Genomic DNA, 22,716 nt, shown 5'->3' on the forward strand with positions numbered 1-22,716 from the left:
AAATGAGGAATTCTTTAATAACAACATATTATTATATCCTAGCATCAAATTGAAGAGACTAAAATATTTCAAGGTCAACCAATGCATATCCACCTAGTAACCAGCCAGCTCATCACTCGGTTGTCAAAAACCCAGCAAGAAAAAAATTACAAGCTAGATGATATCCATACTCATCAAATTGGGGATGTAAGAGCAACATCCATACTCATCAAATTGGGGATGAAAGAGCAACATCCATAATTCTTTTAGGATCAAAAGAACCAGAAATACGCTAGTACTATTCATGAGAATTCAATCCTACAACGATCAGCACAACTAGCAAAATTCTAGTACCAGCTGGAGGACAAAGAATCCTAGATAGTAGAGAAGCAGACATCCCTATCTTCTATTGCGCCGAAGATTTTTAGCTCTCGCTATTGATCAGCGCTTACTGAAGTTAAAATCACCACACCTTTAGTGCAATTCATGTTAGTTGGGCAAGGAAACCATCATACTAGGAAAAACATGCAAGCCAATTAATAAGAAAAATAATACTGTCTGTCAAGAACCAGCAATAGCCAAAGTTAAAACAGACATCGTGGAATCCGAAACATGAGGCCAGCAAAGAAGTTCCACTGATACACAACAAAAAGGACTAACACCTTATCTTGCTACTAAAAGTAGGATCAGAGCTAGCCATATCCTGAATTTTTATTATCATTAGCCAGCCATTAGAAGTGAGAGTCTAGCTAAAATCCAAGTGCTAGAATCGAATGGATTAACTTGTCAATCCCTTCCTGTTTGAGACATCTGTTCAGACATGTGGGTCTTCTGGATGGCAAAATAGACAAGTTGTGTGTGTGTGTGTGTGTGTGTGTGATTACTAAAAATGTGTGTGGGGGTGTGTCGGAGGTTTTTGATATACGACTGCTATAGACACAGACAGACACACACACCGGCTAGTGTACAGAAACACTCACACCTCTCTCACATGCTAGGTGCTTTGGCGAAGGTCTAAACAGGAAGGGATTTACGAATTGCCCATCCAAGAGTTGAGGAGAGAGTTGTTTTTTAAAGACTTCATGGAGAGAGTCCATTTGATCCAATATCGGTAAGACTTTTTATTCCACCCCCCGAAATTGTAGTCAATCTTGTCATCATCATGGTACAAAATCACGAAGATAAAAACTTCCTCAAATTAACAATGCCCCACCTCCACAACATCGCCAAAAGCCTACACAACATCACCAAAAGCTCTCTCCACCTCTAGCTGTGAAGCAAAGCCTCCACCAGCATATGTTCCTGTGTAGTATCACAGAGTGTTTCCTATCCCAGGGAGCTCATGCAAGGTCTGCAACCTGTATCTAATCATGGGTGCTCTCGCTTGACCTAAAAAATTGGGCCTCGTCCTGAAGAGGACTGCAAGATGACATAATAGCCCATTCGTCAAGGGTGTATCTAAAAATCTCCAAAGACCTAGAGCCTAGAAATGAGCTTGCAATTACATGGATGGTCGAACATATTGATGTAACGGTGAAGCGAAGCATGCTGAACAATCGAACTCTTCAATTAGACGAGGAGATTCGATATCTTGCTGTATCCAATTGGTGTTTACTTTGAGAGGCACCTGTGACTACATCCAATGATCGATCTCTCTCTCTCTCTCTCTCTCTCTCTCTCTCTCTCTCTCATGTGGGTCCTTGAGGATGCAGCCTTTCCTCGAGGAGCCTTACAAATGAAAGCATATGCACAGAAAAGTTAAATATCTAATCTAATGAAAAAAAAGACCGTCTCTCCAAATCTGGGAGACTCTTTCTGTGCCATCAAAGCGTTCACAAAAATCCCTCTCCAACCAGTTCAATAAATAGGCTAATGCACGAGGATAGCAGCCACCACTTGTCCAAGAAAAATTTGCCCAACTTTCCGTATACATGGAAGGCAATCAACAACATGAAGAATTTGGCATTGCGGGGCGAGCACATGAAGAACACTTCTGCCTCAATGATGATATAAGCAGTTTAAGGTATGAGTTTATAAAAGATCACTAAGTGCACATGTTTCATTCTCGAGCTCTCCTTGTCTGCATCCACCATCAGTTCATAGAACACGATGACAATGCTCAAGGCGAATCAACAGAACCAATTCACTTTGATCCATCAAGCAGGCTCATATAGGCCTAGCATGTGACCATCCAAGCATCGAACAGCAGCAACCTGAATCAGGATACACACAAACAGCAAACATTGGTAGAAGTTGATGGCTAATTGAAAGCATAGATGAGCAGAACCAAAGCTTGTACGAATCTCTCTCTCTCTCTCTCTCTCTCTCTCTCTCTCTCTCTCTCTCTCTCTCTCTCTCACATGAAAAGAGGTTGATTCTATTACTTGAAAATCCCCCAGAACGCCCAATTGGTGCCTATTCTGAGGGCAAGTACATCACTCTTTTGGATGGGGGCCTTCACACGACTGGAGGTCCTCATTGCAGTTCGAGCTTGCTCAGAGACCGCACCCTCCATGTTCTTCGAGATCCACGGCGAGGGTCGACTACACAGAGTCTCAGTAGAGGCTCCACAAGTTGCAGAGTGCTGTTTTCAGAGGATACGAGTAGTGGGCATCTATGGGAGGACTTGTGTCATAGATCCTAACCCAGCAGCTCTTGAGACAGGCCATTGGAGGCTTTGGGCGTGGGAGAGCTGCCCTTTGGCACGAGTGCACACTGCAATGGGATCCTGGAGAGTGGTTTTGGAAAGACCCTTTCTCTTCAGCCAACCACCCAGGGATCCCTTTCTTTCAGTACACTGTTCTATTGGGGCGTCACATACTAGCAGCACGGAGAGAGGCTTGTCTTGCTGCAGCACTTCATTGGCAGGAGGACAGTCTCACAGCTGAGTTCTTGTCAGACTTTTGGGCGAGGTTGTGGGACTCCAAACAGCCGCGGCGAGTCACTTTGTTTTAGTGGCTACTTGCACACAAAGCTACAGTAGTGGGGAACTGTCTAGTACATAGTGGCCTTTCGACAGCATGTGCAACTTGTGACCATCCTTTAGAGAGTCAGCGTCGCTGTCTGTGGGACTGCCCAAATCACAGCAAGTTTGGCTTCGGGTCCTTTGGCTAATGCCAGCTCTTTCCACAACGCGACAGTACACTTGGGGGCAGCTGCTAGGTCCACCCTCACGGGTCCTACACTACAGTTTGAGCTATCTTCCACCAGCAGGATGATAGTGATCTAGGGGGGTCTACCTACACTCCAACCTGCTACAGAGCTTACCCCCCCAGGAGTGGTGCACTGAGAGAGAGGTGTTGGGAGACCATGCTGAGAAAAATTCTACACAATTGGAAGTTGTTTTAATTTTCCCCGCAAAGCTTGAGAGAGAGAGAGAGAGAGAGAGAGAGAGAGAGAGAGAGAGAGAGAGCTAGCTTTTGAGGAGTTGCTTTATTTTTCATGGAGCTTTTGAATTATAGCTTTTGGGGCTCTGCTTTTAGCATCCCTTGTAAACCTTTACAAGTGTGGGTAAGGCTCCCACTCTGCAAAGCATCTAGACACAGAGTCTGGGAGTGAGAACCCTCCCACTCCCTTGTACTTTGAACTCAGATTAATACAAAAAGAAATACCGAAAGTGTCACCAGCGTGTGACTACTATCTATCCTTTTTGTTGATTTCTTTCTTATTATCTATTTACTTTCACTTTTTGGAAACACCCCTCGGGAAATCTAACTGCCCTGCATTGCATAGCTAGTGTGGAACTGTCCAGAGGGAGTCCAGGCCTGAGGGCAAGAGAGCACTAAGGTTGGACAAGGACTATGGTTAGCCAAGTGGGGTCATTGACTAGCCAAAGTGGAATCCTTTGCTACAGAGGCTACATTTCAGTTCTGGATGTGGCCGCAGTGTACAAAGAGGGTCGTATGACCTAGAAAGATACAATGGCAACATCTCCTAAAATTTAGGGAACTGCTATTTTGGGACCTGAAAATGTGTTGACGTCATTACCTCCGGAATGACAAGGGGAACGTTTTCTTACTCTGCCGTGAAGTCAACTGGGCAACCGGTTGGGATATTTTTAGACAGCAACCCCGAAACGGGAAAATGCTTATAAATGTGCCAAGTGGCACCTTCTGGTGCACTTGCCTCATGCAACAAGAAGTGGCCCTGAATTTAGGAGGGGGAGAGCCTCATTTTCAGTTTTTGTCACAGGTTAAGAGCTATGGAGTGCTTGTTTTCCCTCTTATGCACAGTGCGGTGCCAGGAGTGATGCCCTACACGCTACGCACTGCCCTCTCTCTCCCCTTTGGCAATATGTGATGCCCCTCTAGTGGGCTCTTCATTTGACCAATGTACAGTTGTGTGGGTTCATGCGCGATTGCCGAGGCAAGAGCCTCTTGCACAGGTACTGGATTAGCTAGCGGCTAATCCCCCCGCAGATACACGTGAATTCGGAGAGGTTTCACGCCAGAAATCTTGTCCGATTCAAACGGCAAGTAGCCCTACAGGTGCGGGAGCTCGAGGACTTGCTAAGGATGCGACCGGCACGCGAAACGGAGCCCGAGACAGTAAATTACAGCCTGCTGTGTATTTTTGCAGGTTTAGGGTTTTGGCCCTAAGCGGACCCTAATACCCCCAGGAGGTTCGGGGACGCAAGGGGACCGCTGTACCGGTGATCTGGCGCATTTTCAGGGCTGAAAACAGAGAATTCAGCGTGCTGCAGATTCTCGCCAGGTTTTGCAAAGTGCCCGTATGCGTCGGGAAAGTCCTTCAATGCGTGGGAATACTGACTGTGAAGGGTCCTAGTACATTTATGCTGCCGAAACCAGGCCGGAACAGTTGAAATTCAGCCAAGTTTGTGCGGGGCAGCTTGTAGGGATCCACAACATTTATTCCCTCTTTTAAAGAATAAAGAAATACCGAAAGGGGCGCCTAAGTTAGGGGCCAATCTGGTGTCGGTCTTCTCATACAGGTGCATTCTAGCATCTGTATCCCATTCCCCTTTCTTGTGTCACTATAGCGCAGGTATAATAGACGACTAATAATGGGTGAAAGCTAAATCAAGGTTTGAAGTAAAGTCTACCGCCCTTTTTGGATTGTACAGGCCGGTTTCAGAAAGGGGCGCCAATCTTTGGGGCCAATATCTCTAGGCACAAAACTCCGTCGGGCCGTGTCGAATCCATTGTGAACTGTGAACTGTTTTAAAGCGAATCTCTGTTGTGCGCGGTAGAATCTTGACTTGGGAGTGTCCGAGTTTATTACAGTGGTATCAGAGCGCGGCCGATTTCTCTTCTACCAGGAAATCTTTTTTCTCACAACACTTATGGATTCAAACAAAGATCAATCGACTTCCTTAGCATCTGGGATGCCGGAAGAGATCACGAAGAAGATTCACACGAGGAGTACGGCCTGCCTCGGCCTACTCAGGCGGAGATTGAAGAGATGAAGAGTCGACAATTGGTTGACGATGCGATCAGCCTTGGCGACAACAAGACACAACAGATCAGCCCTAGCGTTAGCAGATTTCCAACGCAAGACAGTTTTCAGCCCTAGCGTTTTTGCATCAGCATAGCGTTTTGCAGATTCACCGCGACGGAACACCAAGAAGCATCAGCGTTTTCAGTTTTCAGCAGTCAGACATCGCAGAAGAAGTCCCAAACCTCGCAGGTCTCACCTTCCCGTAGCAGATCCTCACTGCACAGTCAAGTCCAGCGCAATTTGCAGATTCAGACGGGAAAACACAGATTTCAGCATCTGCATTTTTAGCGCGTCGTTGTTGCATCGTCATCATCGACATCGTCACCAACATAGAGTCAAAATTCAGCAGATAAAGATTTGCAAATTTCAGCCATTGGCATTTTTAGTTTTCAGCCCGTCTCGTCGTGGTCCTCATCGTCGTCGACCTCGTCGGCAAGTCCCAAGCATTGTAGAGATTTGTGCAATCATAAGTAGACCGCTCTAGCCATAGAGAGTGGGGCCTTCGACGGAGGGTTTTGACAACATTTTGGTGTCGTATTCTTCTCTCTCTATCTCTCAGTCTTAGCACCTTCATTCACAGTGTTCACCACTTTGTTTGTGTTCATTGCACTCTCTCACTAAAGGAACGGAAGGCTCTCCCTTCCGTAAGTAAAAGGAACCCTTGCACAGTTCGGAGCACTATCTTGAGCAAAATTCAACATTCACTTCCACAACACCTTACATTTTTTAACGAATGCCACTGTCCACCATTTACGGGTCACCGCAGCATTGCTACCACCTTGAAAGGTGTGGAGAGATACTTCTTTTGGCCGAGACTCAAGAAGGATGTGGACGATTTTGTACGCAATTGCTTGGTATGCCAGAAGGTCAAGTTTGACAAGCATAAAGCACAACGATTGTTACAGCCTTTACCCATACCCACCCGCCCCTGTGAAAGTATTGCAATGGATTTCATTTTTTATCTCCCAGGAACACAGAGTGGGCACGATGGTATCTGAACTGTCATTGACAGATTTAGCAAGCAAGCTCATTTCATTCCAGTGAAGAAAACAATCAAGCCGGATCACTTAGCAAGATTGTTTGTGGCCCAGATCTTTAGATTACATGGCATGCCTGAGACAATTGTCTCCAACACAGACCCCAGATTCACGAGTTTTTTTTGGAAGGCTATTTGAGAGAACATTGGCACGCGGTTGCAGATCTCATCATCGTTCCACCTGCAAACTGACGGGCAATCAAAGATTGCTAATTCAGTTGTACTAGATTTATTGAAGTCTTGCATCTCGGATCAGAAGACTCAATGGGAAAAGTATTTACCTTTGGTGGAATTTGCCTACAATAACACAATACACTCTTCGACGGGGAAGGCGCCATTTGAGATTATTGAAGGTGCTACGAAGGTTCCACCCTTCCTAAGCACGAAAGATAAGATTTTTGAAGCCGACGAGTACACGCGGGACTTGGACACGACTTTTGCCAAGGTCCGGGAGGCTTTGCAGAAATCTCAAGAAAGACAGAAAAAGGCAGCAGATAGACATCATCGCGATTTGAGATTAAAGAAGAACGATTGGGTGCTCTTACGTATTGAGAAGGCACGCCTAAGAAAGAAAAAGGGAAAGGAGTGGCTTTTTCCAAAGCTTAGCATGAGATACTATGGACCTTTCCAGATTTCCAAAAAGATAAATGCTGTCTCCTTTCGACTGAAGCTGCCCGATACTTGGAGGATTCACAATGCTTTTTATGTGAGTCTCCTGAAGCCTTTTAAAGGCGATGTGCCTGATGATGGGGAGCCTGATGAGCAACCCCAAGTGGAGGAAAATGAGGAGATACTCGTTCCAGAACAGATTTTGGCACATAAAGAAAGAAAAGTAAAAGGTCAAATGAAGAGGTGGTTCTTGGTTAAATTCAAGAACCATCCCGCATTGGATGCGAAGTGGATGGAGCAGGAGGACCTGGCACATACTCTTCGGATTGTGAACCTTTACCTTGAAGCATTTGGTTTAGTATAATCTATTCCATGATTGAACCCCGAACTCAATTGGGCGGAATTTGGTGCAGTGGGTATGCACAAGAGGGGAGTCGCTCCACTCCTTTGTCAACAAATTGCCCCGATTTTTGATACTAAAGTCACAAATGTCTCTTTTGAGTTTCAGAGATACTGTGAGCTGACAGTATTCTGCTGTATAACTTTATGAATTGGAATCCCGATAATATGATACTGATTTGTTCTTGACTTGTCTAAGTACAGAAACTGATAGACGAAATGGCCGCAGCATTTCGGTTTTTAAGATCTCCATAAACGAGATTGCAATAAGGATTAGTTAATCGAGCATCTATGAGGTCCCAAGTGGATCTAGATACGATTGCTACATACGTTGCCGATTAATCATAGTCAGGGATCCAAATGAATTTTGAATGTGATTTGTCATGTGATGTCCTGTGATGTCAAGTAATGTCCTGTGATGTCGTGTGATGTGATTGTCGATTGGTACATGTGCTAGATGTGTGTTCCTAGTGCGTCAGTACTAACAGTCAGTGTCTGCTAAGACCGTTTATAGCTTGTGTCTCTTTTGCAGACGTAATCGAGGGCGATTACAATGCTTTCAAGAGGGGGTATGTCACAAACTGGTACATGGTATGGTGACACTCTCTCTCTCTCTCTCTCTCTCTCTCTCTCTCTCTCTCTCTCTCTCTCTCTCTCTCTCTCTCTTGCAGTGACGTGGCAATCCCAGATTTTACGCTGCCTTGCTGACGTGGCACTGCTATACGGACCCCCCTCCACACCCCACGTTTTGCGGTGCATTTTACAGCAGTGTACGAACTGCTTTTTCTACGCAAGTCAGTCTCGGGAAAATTCTACGCAATTGGAAGTTGCTCTAATTTTCCATGCAAAGCTTGAGAGAGAGAGAGAGAGAGAGAGAGAGAGCTTTTGAAGAGTTGCTTTATTTTTCATGGAGCTTTTGGATTATAGCTTTTGGGGCTCTACTTTTAGTATCCCTTGTAAACCTTTATAAGTGTGGGGCAGGGCTCCCACTCTGCAGAGCATCTGGACACAGAGTCTGAGAGTGAGAACCCTCCCACTCCCTTGTACTTTGAACTCAGATTAATACAAAAAGAAATACCGAAAGGGGCGCCACTATTTGGGGCCAATATCTCTAGGCACGGAACTCCGTCAGGCCGTGTCGAATCAATTGTGAACTGTGAACTGTTTTAAAGCGAATCTCTGTTGTGTTGCGGTAGAATCTTGACTTGGAGTGTCCAAGTTTGTTACAAAAAGCCACCAGTGATGAAGTTGACAGAGAGCAACTACAAGAAGCTCAACGTCAAGCATAAGCCCACCAACTCGTAAAATCTGATAGGATGAGAGAGCAATTGGTGACAAAGATGAGGGTGAAGACGAAGCTGACATCACCAAGAGATTGCAGGAGGATGGCACCGTGTATGTAACAAAGCACTGCACCGGAGCTGGCAAGGAGCTTTCATCCAAAATAGAGAGCAGTCTACTTGCTCAAGGTGGCTCCTGAATACCATAGATGGAGAGGGAGCTCCTCGGAGACAGTGTAGGAGGCTTTGAAACCAACATCCGGGTGAAAATCGCGTGAAGAATCTTGGAAGAGGGAGCAAAGGTAAGGGCAGCTAGCCAACCTTGAATAAATCAACGGCCAACAAGCAACCACAGTGACCCAAGCCCAAACAAAGAACCCAAGCCGATGAAAAGAGGAGGAAAGGAATAAAACAAACAAGAGCAACAAAAACAATAAAACAGACAAAACAACCTCGAAGGCCAAGTTTACACACACACGACCTTTTTTATGGATAAATCTTGATTTAATTTAAAAGTGGGAAACCTCAAAGCGAGGAAAACCCACAAGAAAGAAGTACAAAAAATGGAGCATCATAATGCTCCGAAAGCTACAAACAATCACTGAAAATCCTTTAGGCTTCCAGAGTGATGTCTCCCACATCATAAGCATAGCGTAGTGCTTGTCCAAGCGAAAACTTGAAGGGAAAATCAAGTGCATGAAATATTTGAGAGTTACGTTGGTGCCATACGGTCCACATAACCCAAAATCAGACCCAACTGAAGAAGACCTCAAATGGAGACTGTGGCGGTTGGAGGACTCCAAAAATCCAAAACCGTCTGCTATGAAAAATTCTGGATGGGAAACAAGCGAAGGACACTTGCTTGATGAAAGTCCGGGAGGAGCGACAATCCCAAAGCAAATGCATAGCAGACTCGTTAGCCCCATGACATCGAACACAACGAGAGGAGGCAATGCGTAGTACATGCAACAAAGTACCAATTGGTAGAGCACCCACCATGCATCACCATAAGAAAATACGTTCCTTGAGTGGTAGGTGATTCTTCCAAATGCAAGATGGCGTTCTTTGCCACCACAACTAAGACTTGGAGAGTGACCATAGTTGATTTCCATGAGACACGATCCATGCATCAGATTGCAGCAAAGCATAAACTGACCCAGCTGATATGCAGTCCAGCCTAGTATGGGCGAGATGCCAATCAGAAAGCCTAGAGTCCCCAAGTAATGGAGGTACTGGGGAAACATCGGCAAGTAATTGCTGAATTTGTTGCCACAAATGCCGATAATGAGGCCCCAACTCATAAAGAAGAGCGACAATAGGAAAAGAAAGAACCTATCCCGAGCATCCACCACTTGATCAACCTCGCAAATCCCTTTTTGCGAAAGAAAGTATGGTTGTCTAGGAGAGCGCTAAACCAAAGTAAGAGAGAATGCTTTACTCCAGTGGATAGTCTCCAACCGAAGTGAGCGACCTTGAGGGGATTAGCGACCATGCCAGGATAAGCAAGAGGTAACAGCCTTCCAATCTGCAATAAGAGACGAAGCAAAGGGACTTCCCGGAATATGTCCATCAAGCTGCCCAAAGTGACCTCCCAATAGGAAGGGTGCCAATGACCAAAAGACGACGTGACAATACCATCACATAAATGGGAAACCATGATCACCCAAGGCTGTTGTTGATCCACCAAAATAGGCAAGAGCATAGCTTTTCGGGCCAAAGGATGCCACCGTAAATCCAAAATGTTAATCCCTCCCAATCGCTTAGGTGTGCATAGCTTATCCATGGACAAAATCCGCAATCCCTTCTTGTGGGAGAATGTGCGCCAGAAATGACCCAAGATGCAAGACATAAGAGACCCAAGACATTGCTGAGGCCAAGATAAAAGCGGCAAATAGAGCTGCACATAAGCCATCATAATGCATTGGACAATCCTAAGACACACATGCAATGGCCATGTTGATAATTTCCAATAGTTGTGCTTGAGGTGTAATCTTTGGAGCACCTAGTCGAGTTTCAACGCCGCTGACACATCCTACACACACGCATGCACACTCCTCGAAAGTGAGCCCTTGAAACAAACAAACAAATACACACACCGACATAGACTCTTAAGGGCAAGCTTCCACACATACCTGCACGCACTCACACCCACACGCACACCCAAAAGCAAGCCATCACAAGGACGCACAAACAGGCACCCACACAAACGCAAAAGTGAAAACAAACAAGAACCAAGGAAAGATGAAAAACAAGAAAAGAGGAAAAAGAAACAAAACCCTAAACACGTAGGGCACCGACAAAGCAACTAGATCAACATAGGGAGAAACGCTCGAACAATTTCCAAAGGGTCTGCAACACCAGGCGAAGGAAATCTGGTGTGGGAGGCGAGGTTGCGCAAGCAGAGACAACTGTCTCGACGGGCTCCGTGTTGAGGAAAGTAGGGCAGCAGCATGTGCTCTCTCTCTCTCTCTCTCTCTCTCTCTCTCTCTCTCTCTCTCTCTCTCTCCACACACATAAAGGCATGCCTTAACTAAGATATAAATTTAAACCTTTCCATGTATCTCATGTTTGATCGGTCCATCCAGCTCAGCACCCATGCTCAAAAGCTTAGTAATTGTGCTGTCGAGATCAGTGACGTCAAAAGATAGGTAGGAAGAATAATTCTTGACAGGCTCAAAATCACTGCATCAAACAGAATAGACATACGCAGCTGTTAGGAATTTTTCTCTCCTGAGGGTGTGGGATTCCCACATTAAAAGCTTCATTCTTCATGGTCCCCTCAACAACAACACCCTTCACCTTTCAGGCAAAACATTATAGAGGGCCGAACATTGCAGATTTCACACTATTTTTTGACCAAGCAAGCCCAACGTGTCTCCCAACGTTGAACAGACGTAGACTGCACTTGGAAAAATTACATAGTTGGTAGCTGTTTGATTGTTTTTCCTTGAAATACTGAAATGGTGTTTTCAATTGAAAATTCATTATCAAAGAGCCAAATTAGATGTTCTTTGCAGGGGCCTTGCATGCTCAGAAATTAGCAAACCAAACGAGTATCACTGTTCCGTCACATTAAGCCAAGCAAACTGCTTGAATAACATCAATTCTAACAAGCTTCTTGAATGATGATGTTTATGCAGCAGTAAAACGTTATTTTCACCAATGAAAAAATAAAATAAGCTCCTCAAATCTGTTTGCTAGAATGCATAGGGGCATGCATAGTTTTGAAACTATTAAAGCAATAAGGGTGTGTAAACAGCTATGCGGTGCAACCAAAAGCTAGAGACCTTAGCCTTCAGATGTGTCAAGATGATACACTAAGAGCGTTGAGCATAATACCCACTTTACAACCATGAGGAAGAAAGGGTATAAGTAAGCTCTTCTGAGGACCCCTACAGTCCACATGATGGACATATCAATTAGTCATTTCTTCACTAATACAGTTGAGCCCAAAGGATTCCATACAAAAAACATACATAGCTCAATATCCTACATAGCAGCATTCACTCTGATACAAAACCACTTGAATAGGCATGAAACAAGACCGGCATTTATGGTGAGCAATTGGTGCATGCAAGTAAAAAGGGATTGACAGTAAGAAGAGTAAACATTGAATTTCCCTCCAGCATGCCCTTTCTACTTTTCTGCATACCACATAAACATTTGTTCATGATGGCATTGCCCACTAGCAGGTTCTATTAAGCTTCTTCATTAGCACGTAGTGATGCATACTGCATGCCTCCTGAGCTTTCTCTACTTTGTGTAATAAGGTGAAACCCATACACTACTTGGAGACATGGAAACTATCATTTGGGTCGCATTTTCCTGCACCTAGATTGAGGCGAAGCAGAGCATTGTACCTGGGGGCTTGCATGAGGCCAAGCTTCATGGGTCCCGACTGAAGCTCAGCCCATCTTTGGGTGCAGACGTGGACGGTAAGGCCAAGCCCGTCGCAGAAAAACTTGGCAGCACGGGGCACGTCCTTGTGAAGCATCACCATGTACTTGAGCACAGCCATCGCGTTTTTCCTCAAATACCCATTACGTGTGATTTTCCGCAAAGCAGAGCCGTCTTTCAAAGAAAGGGTTCATCTTCTCCCTCTCGGGCGCATTTGGACTCGAAGGCTGAAGCACGAGTCCAGGAGAGACAGAGAGAGAAAGAGACGAAGAATGAGGGCACATAGCCCAGTGACAAAATTTAGAGGATTTGCCTATGAAGGGCTTTTTTTTTTTTTTTTTTTTTGGATAGCAAGGTCACTCACCCACACCCTTATGTCTCAAGAGTTGAACCATAGTGGGTGCGCTTAAAAGCCCTCACCTTCACCACTTTACCACCAGGACATGAAAGGCTATTTTAACTAGACTTGCTTGGTGGACGATGGTATAGAAGGTCATGAAATGGGGAAAATTATAAGCACGAACGATTGAATGGACATGACATTGCAGACATTGTAGCCACAAATGATTAATTTAACAATTAATTGCAACCATCATATGGTCTATATGAAGTCAAGTGGCCAATTTTGCACTCAAAGAAGCACAAAAGTCTATTAGACTTGTCAAGTGAAAAGTGTATACATTTTGAAAAAACATTCACCTAAACTAAACTAAAGGAAGCATTGTGAAATTCTAAAACAAGTAAATACATAAAGCATCAATGGACTGTAATAAGAAATGAAGTGCATTACTGACCTGACAATGGAAAGGTACGGAGCGATGCTTATGTCAAGCTACAGAAAATCAATGTGAATAGTCAAAACATTTCGTCTTGGAAGTGCCCCATAGGGCCATTTTTGGTTGACGATGCCTAGATTCTGTAGAGCCAGTGCGTGATGTGTCTTTTTGAGGATTTGGAGGCAGATTGCAAATCCTTTTGTGTGGGGTAATGACCCCCTTACGTACGATACATGCGAAAGGTGATATACAAGCTAAAGAGCTCCTCATCATACTAAGAGGTTTTTTCCCTCGTGCATTGTATATACACCCATCATTCTAGGGCTGAGTTATCTTCCCATTATGCACTAAGCAATACACTCTTTGTTGTGTGCCTTGAGCTTCTTCATCTTCTCCAAGGTATGTGTGTTTCCTTGCAACCCTAATTCCAACAACTGGTATCAGAGCATGTTGCATCCTCCCGGGCATAGTCACCAGCATCTCCAGTACACGCCTGCTCACTTTCTTTGATTTGGGTGAGCTTTGGTGAGCATCAACAGGTCAAAAAATCTGTTGGGGTGCTCAAAGAGCTTGTTTTGCTCAAAATTTTCATCCAAGCTCATCTTGGCCTCCGTTTCCACTTCAAGCAGTATTGTGCAGACAATTTTGTCCTTTTGTGCAAAATTTTTGTAAGCGCAATTTTTTGCAGGTCCCCTACGGTCTTCTTTGGGTTGTCCTATATAGCACATGTGGATCTTTGTTTTACCTCTTTTTGGGTAGTTTTCACATCAGGTGCAATCACTCACCATGGCTGACAACAACATAAATGTTTTCAAGATGTTTGCTGAGGATAAGAGTGATGGGGACAACTACCCAATGTGGGCTTACATGATGCAACATATTCTTGTGTCAAAGGGCGTTTGGAATGGTTTGCAGGGCATTGATCTATGTCTTCCTTCTGTGGATACAGTATCCGTTGAGAATGTTGCAAGTTTTGGTGGTAGGTATGTTGCTGCTAGAGTTTTTTGTCAATGGTTGAGTAGTCTCGTTGGGATGTTAGAGATGTGTAGGCTCATGCATTGATTGCATTAACTATGAAGCGCACTATTACTCCTCACATTTGCTCAACTAAATCAACAAAACAGGCTTGGATATTTTGCGGTCTTTATGCAAGTCGCAATGAGGCTGAAATTGCATTGTTGCGTAAAGAGCTACAGTCGAAGATTATGCATGAGGAAGATGACATGGACACTTTCCTTGCTGGTATCAAAGATATTAATGAGCAACTCATTTCTGAAGGCGAAGTCATTTTTGACAGCTCACTTGTGCACATTGTTCTTGATGCATTGCCAGATTCTTACATACTTTTGCCAGTACTTGGAAACTTATGACCCAAGGAAACCGTCAATCTATCAAAGTTGATGCATTATGCACATTGTTGTTGCAAGAGTCACTTTGACGAAATAATTGGGCTAAACAACGTATATTTGAATAGGCTTTTGTTGTTGCTCAAAGAAAAGGTGGTAACCACAATGTAGCCACTTCTCATGGTTCTTCAATGAGTGGAAAAGCATATGTTCCTAATGCTTTTGCTGGTAGTATCTCGTCTAGGAATTCTAGTGAAAAGGGCAAAAAGAAGATGTGATGCCATTATTGCAAGGCTAATCACTTGATAAAGCAGTGTCCTAAATTGAAGGCAAAAGAGGCCAAGAAGAAAGAGGCTACTGTAGAATCTTTTGTGAAAGGATATTGTGATGTTGATGTAGATGCAAAGTGGGCATTTAGTGCAGAGTGCACTTATGTTCCTTATGTCCATGATACATGTACGTCAATTGTTGTGGATTCACATGTGTGGTACTTTGATAGTGGTGCTACAAAGCACATTACTTCACATCGTGACTTGTTAACCTCTATTGAGTCAGTCCTCATGGGAATACAGTCACTTGTACCAACAATGCCTCTTATCTAGTCAAGGGAGTTGGAAAGATTGTATTGACTACTACAAATGGCATTTCTTTCTCACTTTTTGATGCATTTTATGTACGTGGAATAAAAAAGAATATTTGCACTTGCTAGACTTGGTCTTATTGCCAAATTTGTGGATGACAGATATACAATCCATGATCTGTGTTTTGGTGATGAAATTGTTGCATCTAGCATTTTGTGTCGTGGGTTCTATAAGCTCACTTTGTATGATAAGTGTGGGTAGAATTTTGCAAATACAGTTGTGGATTCAAAGGCTGTTTCAAATACAAAATTTTGGTGTGCACGTTTTCAACATCTGGATTTTGCCATTTGCTACGTTTGCAAAAATCTAATATGGTTGCTTCTTTGCTGCCTCTTGAAGCACCTTCAAAGCATGTTTGTGAAGGCTGTATTTTGGGTAAGATGCAGCATTCAAAGTTTTCAAAGGATGGTTTAGTAAGGGCTACATGTAGATTGCAGCTTGGGCATAGCGATGTTTATGGGCCTATGCAAACTCCGTTTTTAGGCAATTACCTGTACTTTGTGACTTTCATTGATGATTACTCCAGGCATGCATGGTGCATCCACTTAAAACTAAGTCTGAAGTGCTCATTTCAAGCAATTTTTGGCTCTGGCTGAAAATGTTTTTTAATGTACTATGGGCACCCTCCGTTCAAATCGAGGGGGGGAGTATATGCTCATAGTTAATGCATTTCTGGTTAATTGTGGGATAAAATGCCAACACACAGTGCAATATACACCTCAACAAAATGGTGGTGTGTTGAAAGAAAAAATAGGTCACTTACGGAGATGGCTTGATGTATGGTCAATAGATAAAGTTTGCCACATTCGTTTTGACTTGAGGCTATCATGTGGGCTACTTATGTACTTAATAAGTGTCCTACGAAAGCTTTGCAGTCTATGACTCCTTATGAAGCATGGCATGATAAGAAGCCATCTATTGATCACATGCGCATTTTTGGTTGTTTAGCTTATGCTTTGATGCCACAAACGTAGCACAAGAAATTGGATGATATGGCTATTAAATGCATTTTTGTTGGTTACAATATTGAAAGAAAAGGTTATAGGTTATACCATCTGCAAACAAAATGTATCTTGGTTTTAGGAGATGTTTTATTTGTGGAAGATTCTATTCAGCCTTTGTTATCATGTAATAGAGACAGTAATGTGAGGTCACAAGACATTTATGACACGTTGCCCCCTCTTTTTTATGGTGGAAACTTAAATGTAAATTCCAATGAGAAAAATGTACAGCCTATGGAGGTTTCCACAAATGCTACGGATCAGCCTATTACTGATGCAGATGTATATGATGTATTTGATGTGAAAAGGGTTGAGAATGAGGAGGCTAGAGGTATGCCAAAATGGTTGGTGCATACTTTTGGTGACAGATATATATACACACACACACACACATGTATGTATATGTATATGTATGTATGTATAGACAGAGAGACAGAGAGAGAAAGGGGACATAAAAAGATAGAAAGAGAAGGAGAGAGAGAGAGAGAGAGGTCAAATTCTTCCCTTGGTCTATCTCATTGAGGTCCACAAAAATGATTAAATTGGATGCACCTTTGTCTAGTTGTACTCGTTCATGGTCTTGCCATGCATCTTATGCGGCAGATTGTTATTCTTTGGTTGTTTCTAGTTTATGTGATGAGAAGGAACCTCTTTCTTTTTATGAAGCACATAATTCAATGTTACCATATACATGTGGTAGTGATGTGTGTGAACACGCTAGGACCGCCGGGGCATTTTTTCCCTCTTTAGGAGGTTTTTTCCCCCAAGCATTGTATATACGCCCATCACTCTAGGGCTATCCATCTTTCCATTTCACACTAAGTAACACACTCTCTATTGTGTGCCTTGAGCTTCCTTCATCTTCTCCAAGTTGTGTGTGTTTCTCTGCAACCCTAATTCCAACAATTGGTATCAAAGTAGGTTGCGTCCTCTCGGGCTTAGTCGCTAGCTGCTCCAGCACACGCCTACTCACTTTCTCCGATTTTAGTGAGCTTTGGCGAGCATTCGCAGGTCGACAAATATTTTGTGACCACTCAAAGAGCTACGTCTGCTCAGATTTCTGATTTGGACTCATTTCGACCTCCGTTTCCACTACAGACAGTGCTGCACAAGCTATTTCGTCATTTTGTGCAGAGTTTCTGTCGTTTTCTGCATAACAGGTGCCTTACAATCTTCTACAGTTTGTGTTATATAGCACGTGTTGTTCCCACTCCGTTTCTCCTATTTTTGGGCAGTTTTCACATCAGGTGCAACATTTACCATGGCTGACAACAACAACACAGATGTGTTCAAGATGTTTGCTGCTGCTGAGGACAGGTTGGATGGGGACAATTACCCTATGTGGGCTTATATGATGCAACACGTTCTTGTGTCAAAGGGCGTCTGGAATATTGTGCAAGGCATTGATGTACGTCCTGGTTCTAAGGATGTAGGCAATGTTGAGGATGTTGCAGGTCTTGCTGCAAGGATTTCTTTTGTTAGAGTTGTTTTGCCTACGGCAGAACAAGCTCGTTGGGATGTTAAGGATGCGTAGGCTCAGGCATTGATTGTGTTCTCTGTGAAGCACACCATTGTTCCTCACATTCGTTCAGCAAAATCTGCAAAACAGGCTTGGGATATTTTGGCTGGTCTTTATGCAAGCCGCAATGAGGCTAAAATTGCTTTGTTGCGTAAAGAACTAGAGTCGAAGATTATGCATGAGGAAGATGATATGGACACTTTCCTTGCTAGTATCAAGGATATCAATGAACAACTTATTTCTGCAGGTGAAGTCATTTCAGATAGTTCTCTGGTGCAGACTGTTCTTGATGCCTTACCAGATTCTTACCAGACTTTTGCTAGTACTTGGAGAATTATGACCCAAGGAAATCCAGAAGTTGTCAAGTTTGATGCATTATGCACATTGTTGTTGCAAGATTCACTTTCCATAAAAAACAGGACTAGACATCGTGCAGTTGAACAGGCTTTTATTGCTTCTCAAAGAAAGGGTGGTAACAGCAATGCAGCCACTTCTTATGGTTCTGCTGCGAGTGGCAAAAATTTTGTTCCCAATGCTTCTGCTGGCAGCACTTCGTCTGGCAATTATGGTGATAAGGGCAAAAAGAAGATGCGTTGGCATTATTGTAAAGCTAATTATCACTTGATCAAGTCGTGTCCTAAGTTGAAGGCCAAAGAGGCTAAGAAGAAAGAGGGTGGTTCCACTACTGGTTCCACTACACTGCATCCATTGTTGAGTCTTCTGTGAAAGGAGACTGTGTTGCTGATGTTGATGCAGAATGGGCTTTTAGAGCAGAGTGCACTTACAATCCTGATGTCCATGATGGATGCTTGTCAGTTGCTGCAGATTCACATGTGTGGTATTTCGATAGTGGTGCTACAAAGCACATTACCTCACATCGTGAATTGTTTACCTCTCTCGAGTCTGTCCCTCACGGGAATTCAGTCACTTGTGCCAACAATGCCTCTTATCCGGTTCAGGGAGTTGGAAAGATTGTGCTTACTGCTGCAAATGGCAGTTCCTTCACACTTGTTGATGCACTTTATGTACCTGGGATCAAGAAGAATCTCTTGTCTATATCTGCACTTGCTAGACTTGGACTTATTTGTGGATGACAGATGTACAGTTCATGATCTCAGTTTTGGTAATGAAATTGTTGCATCTGGCCTTTTGTGCCATGGGCTGTATAAGCTCACTTTGTATAACAAGTATGGACAAAATTTTGCAAATGTTGTTGCAGATTCAAGGGCTATTTCATACGCAAAACTTTGGCATGCACGTTTTGGTCACCTGAATTTTTCCAGTTTGCTGCGTTTTGCAGAAATCTGATATGGTTGCTTCTTTGCCGCCTCTTGAAGCACCTGTCAAACATGTTTGTGAGAAGGTTGTATTTTGGGTAAGATGCATCGTTCTAAGTTACCAAAGGATGGTTCAGTTCAGGCCACATGCAGGTTGCAGCTTCTGCATAGTGATGTTTGTGGGCCCATGCAAACTGCGTCCTTGGGCAATTACCTGTACTTCGTGACTTTCGTTGATGATTACTCCAGGCATGTGTGGGTATTTTCGCTTAAAGCGAAGTCCGAAGTTTTTATGTGCTTCAAACAATTTCTAGCTATGGCTGAAAATGTCTCGAAATGTACTATGGGCACCCTCCGTTTTGATCGAGGGGGGGAGTATATGTCTCATGAATTTAATGCATTTCTAGCTAGTCGTGGGATAAAACACCAATGTACAGTGCCTTATACACCTCAGCAAAATGGTATTGTTGAGAGGAAAAACAGTTCACTGACGGAAATGGCACGATGTATGGTCAAAAGTCAAGCTTTGCCGCATTATTTTTGGCTTGAGGCAATCATGTGTGCCACTTATGTACTAAACAGGTGTCCTACGAAAGCTTTGCAATCTATTACTCCATATGAAGCATGGCATGATAGAAAGCCTTCTATTGAGCACATTGTTTTTGGCTGTTTGGCATATGCTTTGGTGCCACAAACACAACGCAGAAAATTGGATGATAAGGCTGTCAAATGTATTTTTGTTGGTTATAATGCTGAAAGCAAAGGTTACAGGTTATATCATCCGCAAACAAAGCGTATTTTGGTTTCACGGGATGTAGTGTTTGTGGAAGATTCTGTTCTGCCCTTGCTGTCATGTACTAGAGACAATAATGTAAGCTCACAGGACATTTATGACACTTTGTTGCCTCTTTTCAGTGGTGGAAATACCAATGTAAGCTCCGATGAGGGAAATGTATAGCCTATGGGGGTTTTTGAAAATGTTACATATCAACCTATTACTGATGCAGATGTACATGATGTACTTGATGAGGAAAGGGCTGAAAATGAGCAAGCTAGAGGTATGCCAAAATGGCTGGTGCACACTTTGTGTGACAGTAAATTGGATGCACCTTTGTCTAGTCGTACTCATTCATACTCTCGCCATGCATCTTATGCATCAGATTGTTATGCTTTGGCTGTGTCTAGCTTACATGATGTTGAGGAGCCTCCGTCTTTTGATGAAGCACAGAATTCAGAAAATTGGATGGTTGCCATGCAATCAGAATATGATGCACTTATAGAAAATGACACATGGACTTTATGTGATTTGCCTCCTGGCAAAAAGGCCATTGGTACGAAGTGGGTTTACAAGTTGAAACGCAAGCCGGATGGTGAGATCGATCACCATAAGGCTTGACTTGTTGCAAAGGGTTATGCACAGCAAAAAGGCATAGATTATAAAGAGACTTTTGCTCCCACTTGTCGTATGACTACTGTGCTTTTCTATGTGCATTGGCAGCTCATTTTGGTTGGGATGTACATCAATCAGACATTGTTACTGCTTTCTTGAATGGTGACATATTTGAGGAAGTTTATGTAACGCAGCCTCACGGTTTTGTCATAAAAGGACAAGAGGACAAAGTGTGCAGATGTAAGAAGGCTTTGTATGGGTTGAAGCAATCTCCTCGTGCTTGGTATGAGAAAGTTGACACTCATTTGGTTAAACGAGGCTTTCGTAACAGTCCAACAGAAAGCACATTGTATGTAAAGCTAGGGTGATGTACTTCTCATTGTGGTTCTTTACGTTGATGATTTGTTGATCACTGGACCAAATGAGAGACATATTGCTGAATTTAAGGCTTATTTGAATGCTACTTTCAAGATGAAAGATTTGGGGCTATTGCATCATTACTTGGGTATACAATTTAAGTAGTGTGATGGTGGTATTGCCTTGTGTCAGAAAAGTTACATAGAGACATTGCTATGTAAGTTTGGACTTGAGGATTGCAAACCTATTGCCACTTCCATGGAAACATGTATGAAGTTGAGTCTACATGATACTGGCGATCCTACTGATGTCACTCTTTACCAAACCGCTATTGGCTGCCTCATTTATGTATGCAACACAAGGCCAGATATTTAGTTTGGAGTCTCACAGGTCAGCAGATTTATGCATAGCCCAGGGTCTAAGCATTGGCAGGCTGTCAAGAGGATTTTCCACTACCTTAGTGGCACTTTACATCTTGGCTTGTTTTATCCCAAGGGGGGATCATTGCCGCCAGACTTACATGCTTTTTCGGACTCAGATTGGGCTGGTTGTTTTGACACGCGAGTGTCCACAAGTGGTTTTTGTTTCATGCTTGGCAGTTCATGTATATCATGGTTGAGCAAGAAGCAACCTACTGTGGCCACTTCGAGTTGTGAGGCTGAGTACAGGGCAGTCTTCACAGCTATGGTTGAGTGTGTATGGCTCAGACACCTTATGGCTGATTTGGGTGTTGGATAGGACACTACCAACACTATCTACACTGACAGTCAGAGCACATTGGCAGTGGCGAGGAACCTAGTTTTTCATGCTCGCACAAAGCACATTGAGGTGCATTACCACTATGTTAGGGAGAGGCTCTTAGCAGGAGAGATCAACTTGGCTTATGTGCCAACACAGGACAACCTTGCAGATCTTTTCACAAAGGCATTGTCTCGTGAGAAGCTTGAAGCTTTCTGCAAAGCTTTGGGCTTACTCCCCTTTGTGGACTGATCATGCCCTTAGGGCATGGCACTTCCCTTTACTCGTGTGCCAGCTCTCGTTCACCGCATCACTCCAGGGGGGATTTGTTACCATATACATGTGGTAGCGATGTGTGTGAACACACTAGGACCGCCGGGGCATTTTTTCCCTCTTTAGGAGTTTTTTTCCCCCGAGCATTGTATATACGCCCATCACTCTAGGGCTATCCATCTTTCCATTGCACACTAAGTAACACACTCTCTATTGTGTGCCTTGAGCTTCCTTCGTCTTCTCCAAGTTGTGTGTGTTTCTCTGCAACCCTAATTCCAACATTCAAATGCAATCAAAATATGATGCACTTATAGAAAATGACACATGGACTTTATGTGATTTTCCTCCTGGCAAAAAGGCCATTGGTATGAAGTGGGTTTACAAGTTGAAGCGTAAGCCAGATGGTGAGATCTACAAGGCTCAACTTAATTTTGCAAACGGTTATGCACAACAGAAAGGCATAGATTATGAAGAGACTTTTGCTCCCACTTGTCATATGAATACTGTTTGTTTTCTATGTGCATTGGTAGCTCACTTTCAATGAGACGTACATTGATTAGAAATTGTTACCACTTTCTTGAATGGTGATATATTTGAGGAAGTTTATGTAATGCAGTCTTGAGTTTTGTCAAGAACGGATAAGAAGATAAAGTGTGCAAATGTAAGAAGCATGGGTTGAAGCAGTCTCTTCATACTTGGTATGAGAACGTTGACACTCATTTGGTTAAATGAGGCTTTGAA

The 22,716-nt window shown here is 43.4% G+C and overlaps 1 protein-coding gene across 3 annotated transcripts; it reads right to left on the bottom strand.

Annotated features, from left to right (window-relative positions):
• Window positions 1-861: 861 nt before the first annotated feature.
• Window positions 862-12,938, bottom strand: LOC147420452 (uncharacterized). 3 transcript variants are annotated; one of them, XM_086503963.1, is made up of 4 exons: window positions 12,621-12,938; window positions 11,310-11,442; window positions 1,485-1,612; window positions 862-1,398 (listed from the first exon to the last, which is right to left on the bottom strand). In XM_086503963.1, exons 1-4 carry the CDS (start codon window positions 12,776-12,778, stop codon window positions 1,344-1,346), a joined length of 474 nt encoding a protein of 157 aa, XP_086360089.1. In that variant the 5' UTR covers window positions 12,779-12,938; the 3' UTR covers window positions 862-1,343. The 3 variants fall into 3 exon arrangements, with proteins under 3 accessions (XP_086360089.1, XP_086360090.1, XP_086360091.1); XM_086503964.1 differs by having other exon boundaries at window positions 871-1,398; window positions 1,485-1,606; XM_086503965.1 differs by lacking the exons at window positions 862-1,398; window positions 1,485-1,612 and adding an exon at window positions 1,726-2,192 and having other exon boundaries at window positions 12,621-12,935.
• Between the last annotated feature and the right edge of the window lie 9,778 nt (window positions 12,939-22,716).

This window comes from Adiantum capillus-veneris, chromosome 28, assembly GCF_014529385.1.
Source record: "Adiantum capillus-veneris isolate H3 chromosome 28, ASM1452938v2, whole genome shotgun sequence".
NCBI lineage: Eukaryota > Viridiplantae > Streptophyta > Polypodiopsida > Polypodiales > Pteridaceae > Adiantum > Adiantum capillus-veneris.

What these genes read in the sequence shown, in the direction of transcription:
- LOC147420452 (XM_086503963.1), bottom strand. Translation starts at nt 12,778, where the DNA reads ATGGCTGTGCTCAAGTACATGGTGATGCTTCACAAGGACGTGCCCCGT. An exon ending in GGCCTCATGCAAGCCCCCAG is followed by an intron (nt 11,443 to 12,620) that starts GTACAATGCTCT and finishes TGTTTGATGCAG; the next exon opens with TGATTTTGAGCCTGTCAAGA. An exon ending in AACATGAGATACATGGAAAG is followed by an intron (nt 1,613 to 11,309) that starts GTTTAAATTTAT and finishes CATTGGATGTAG; the next exon opens with TCACAGGTGCCTCTCAAAGT.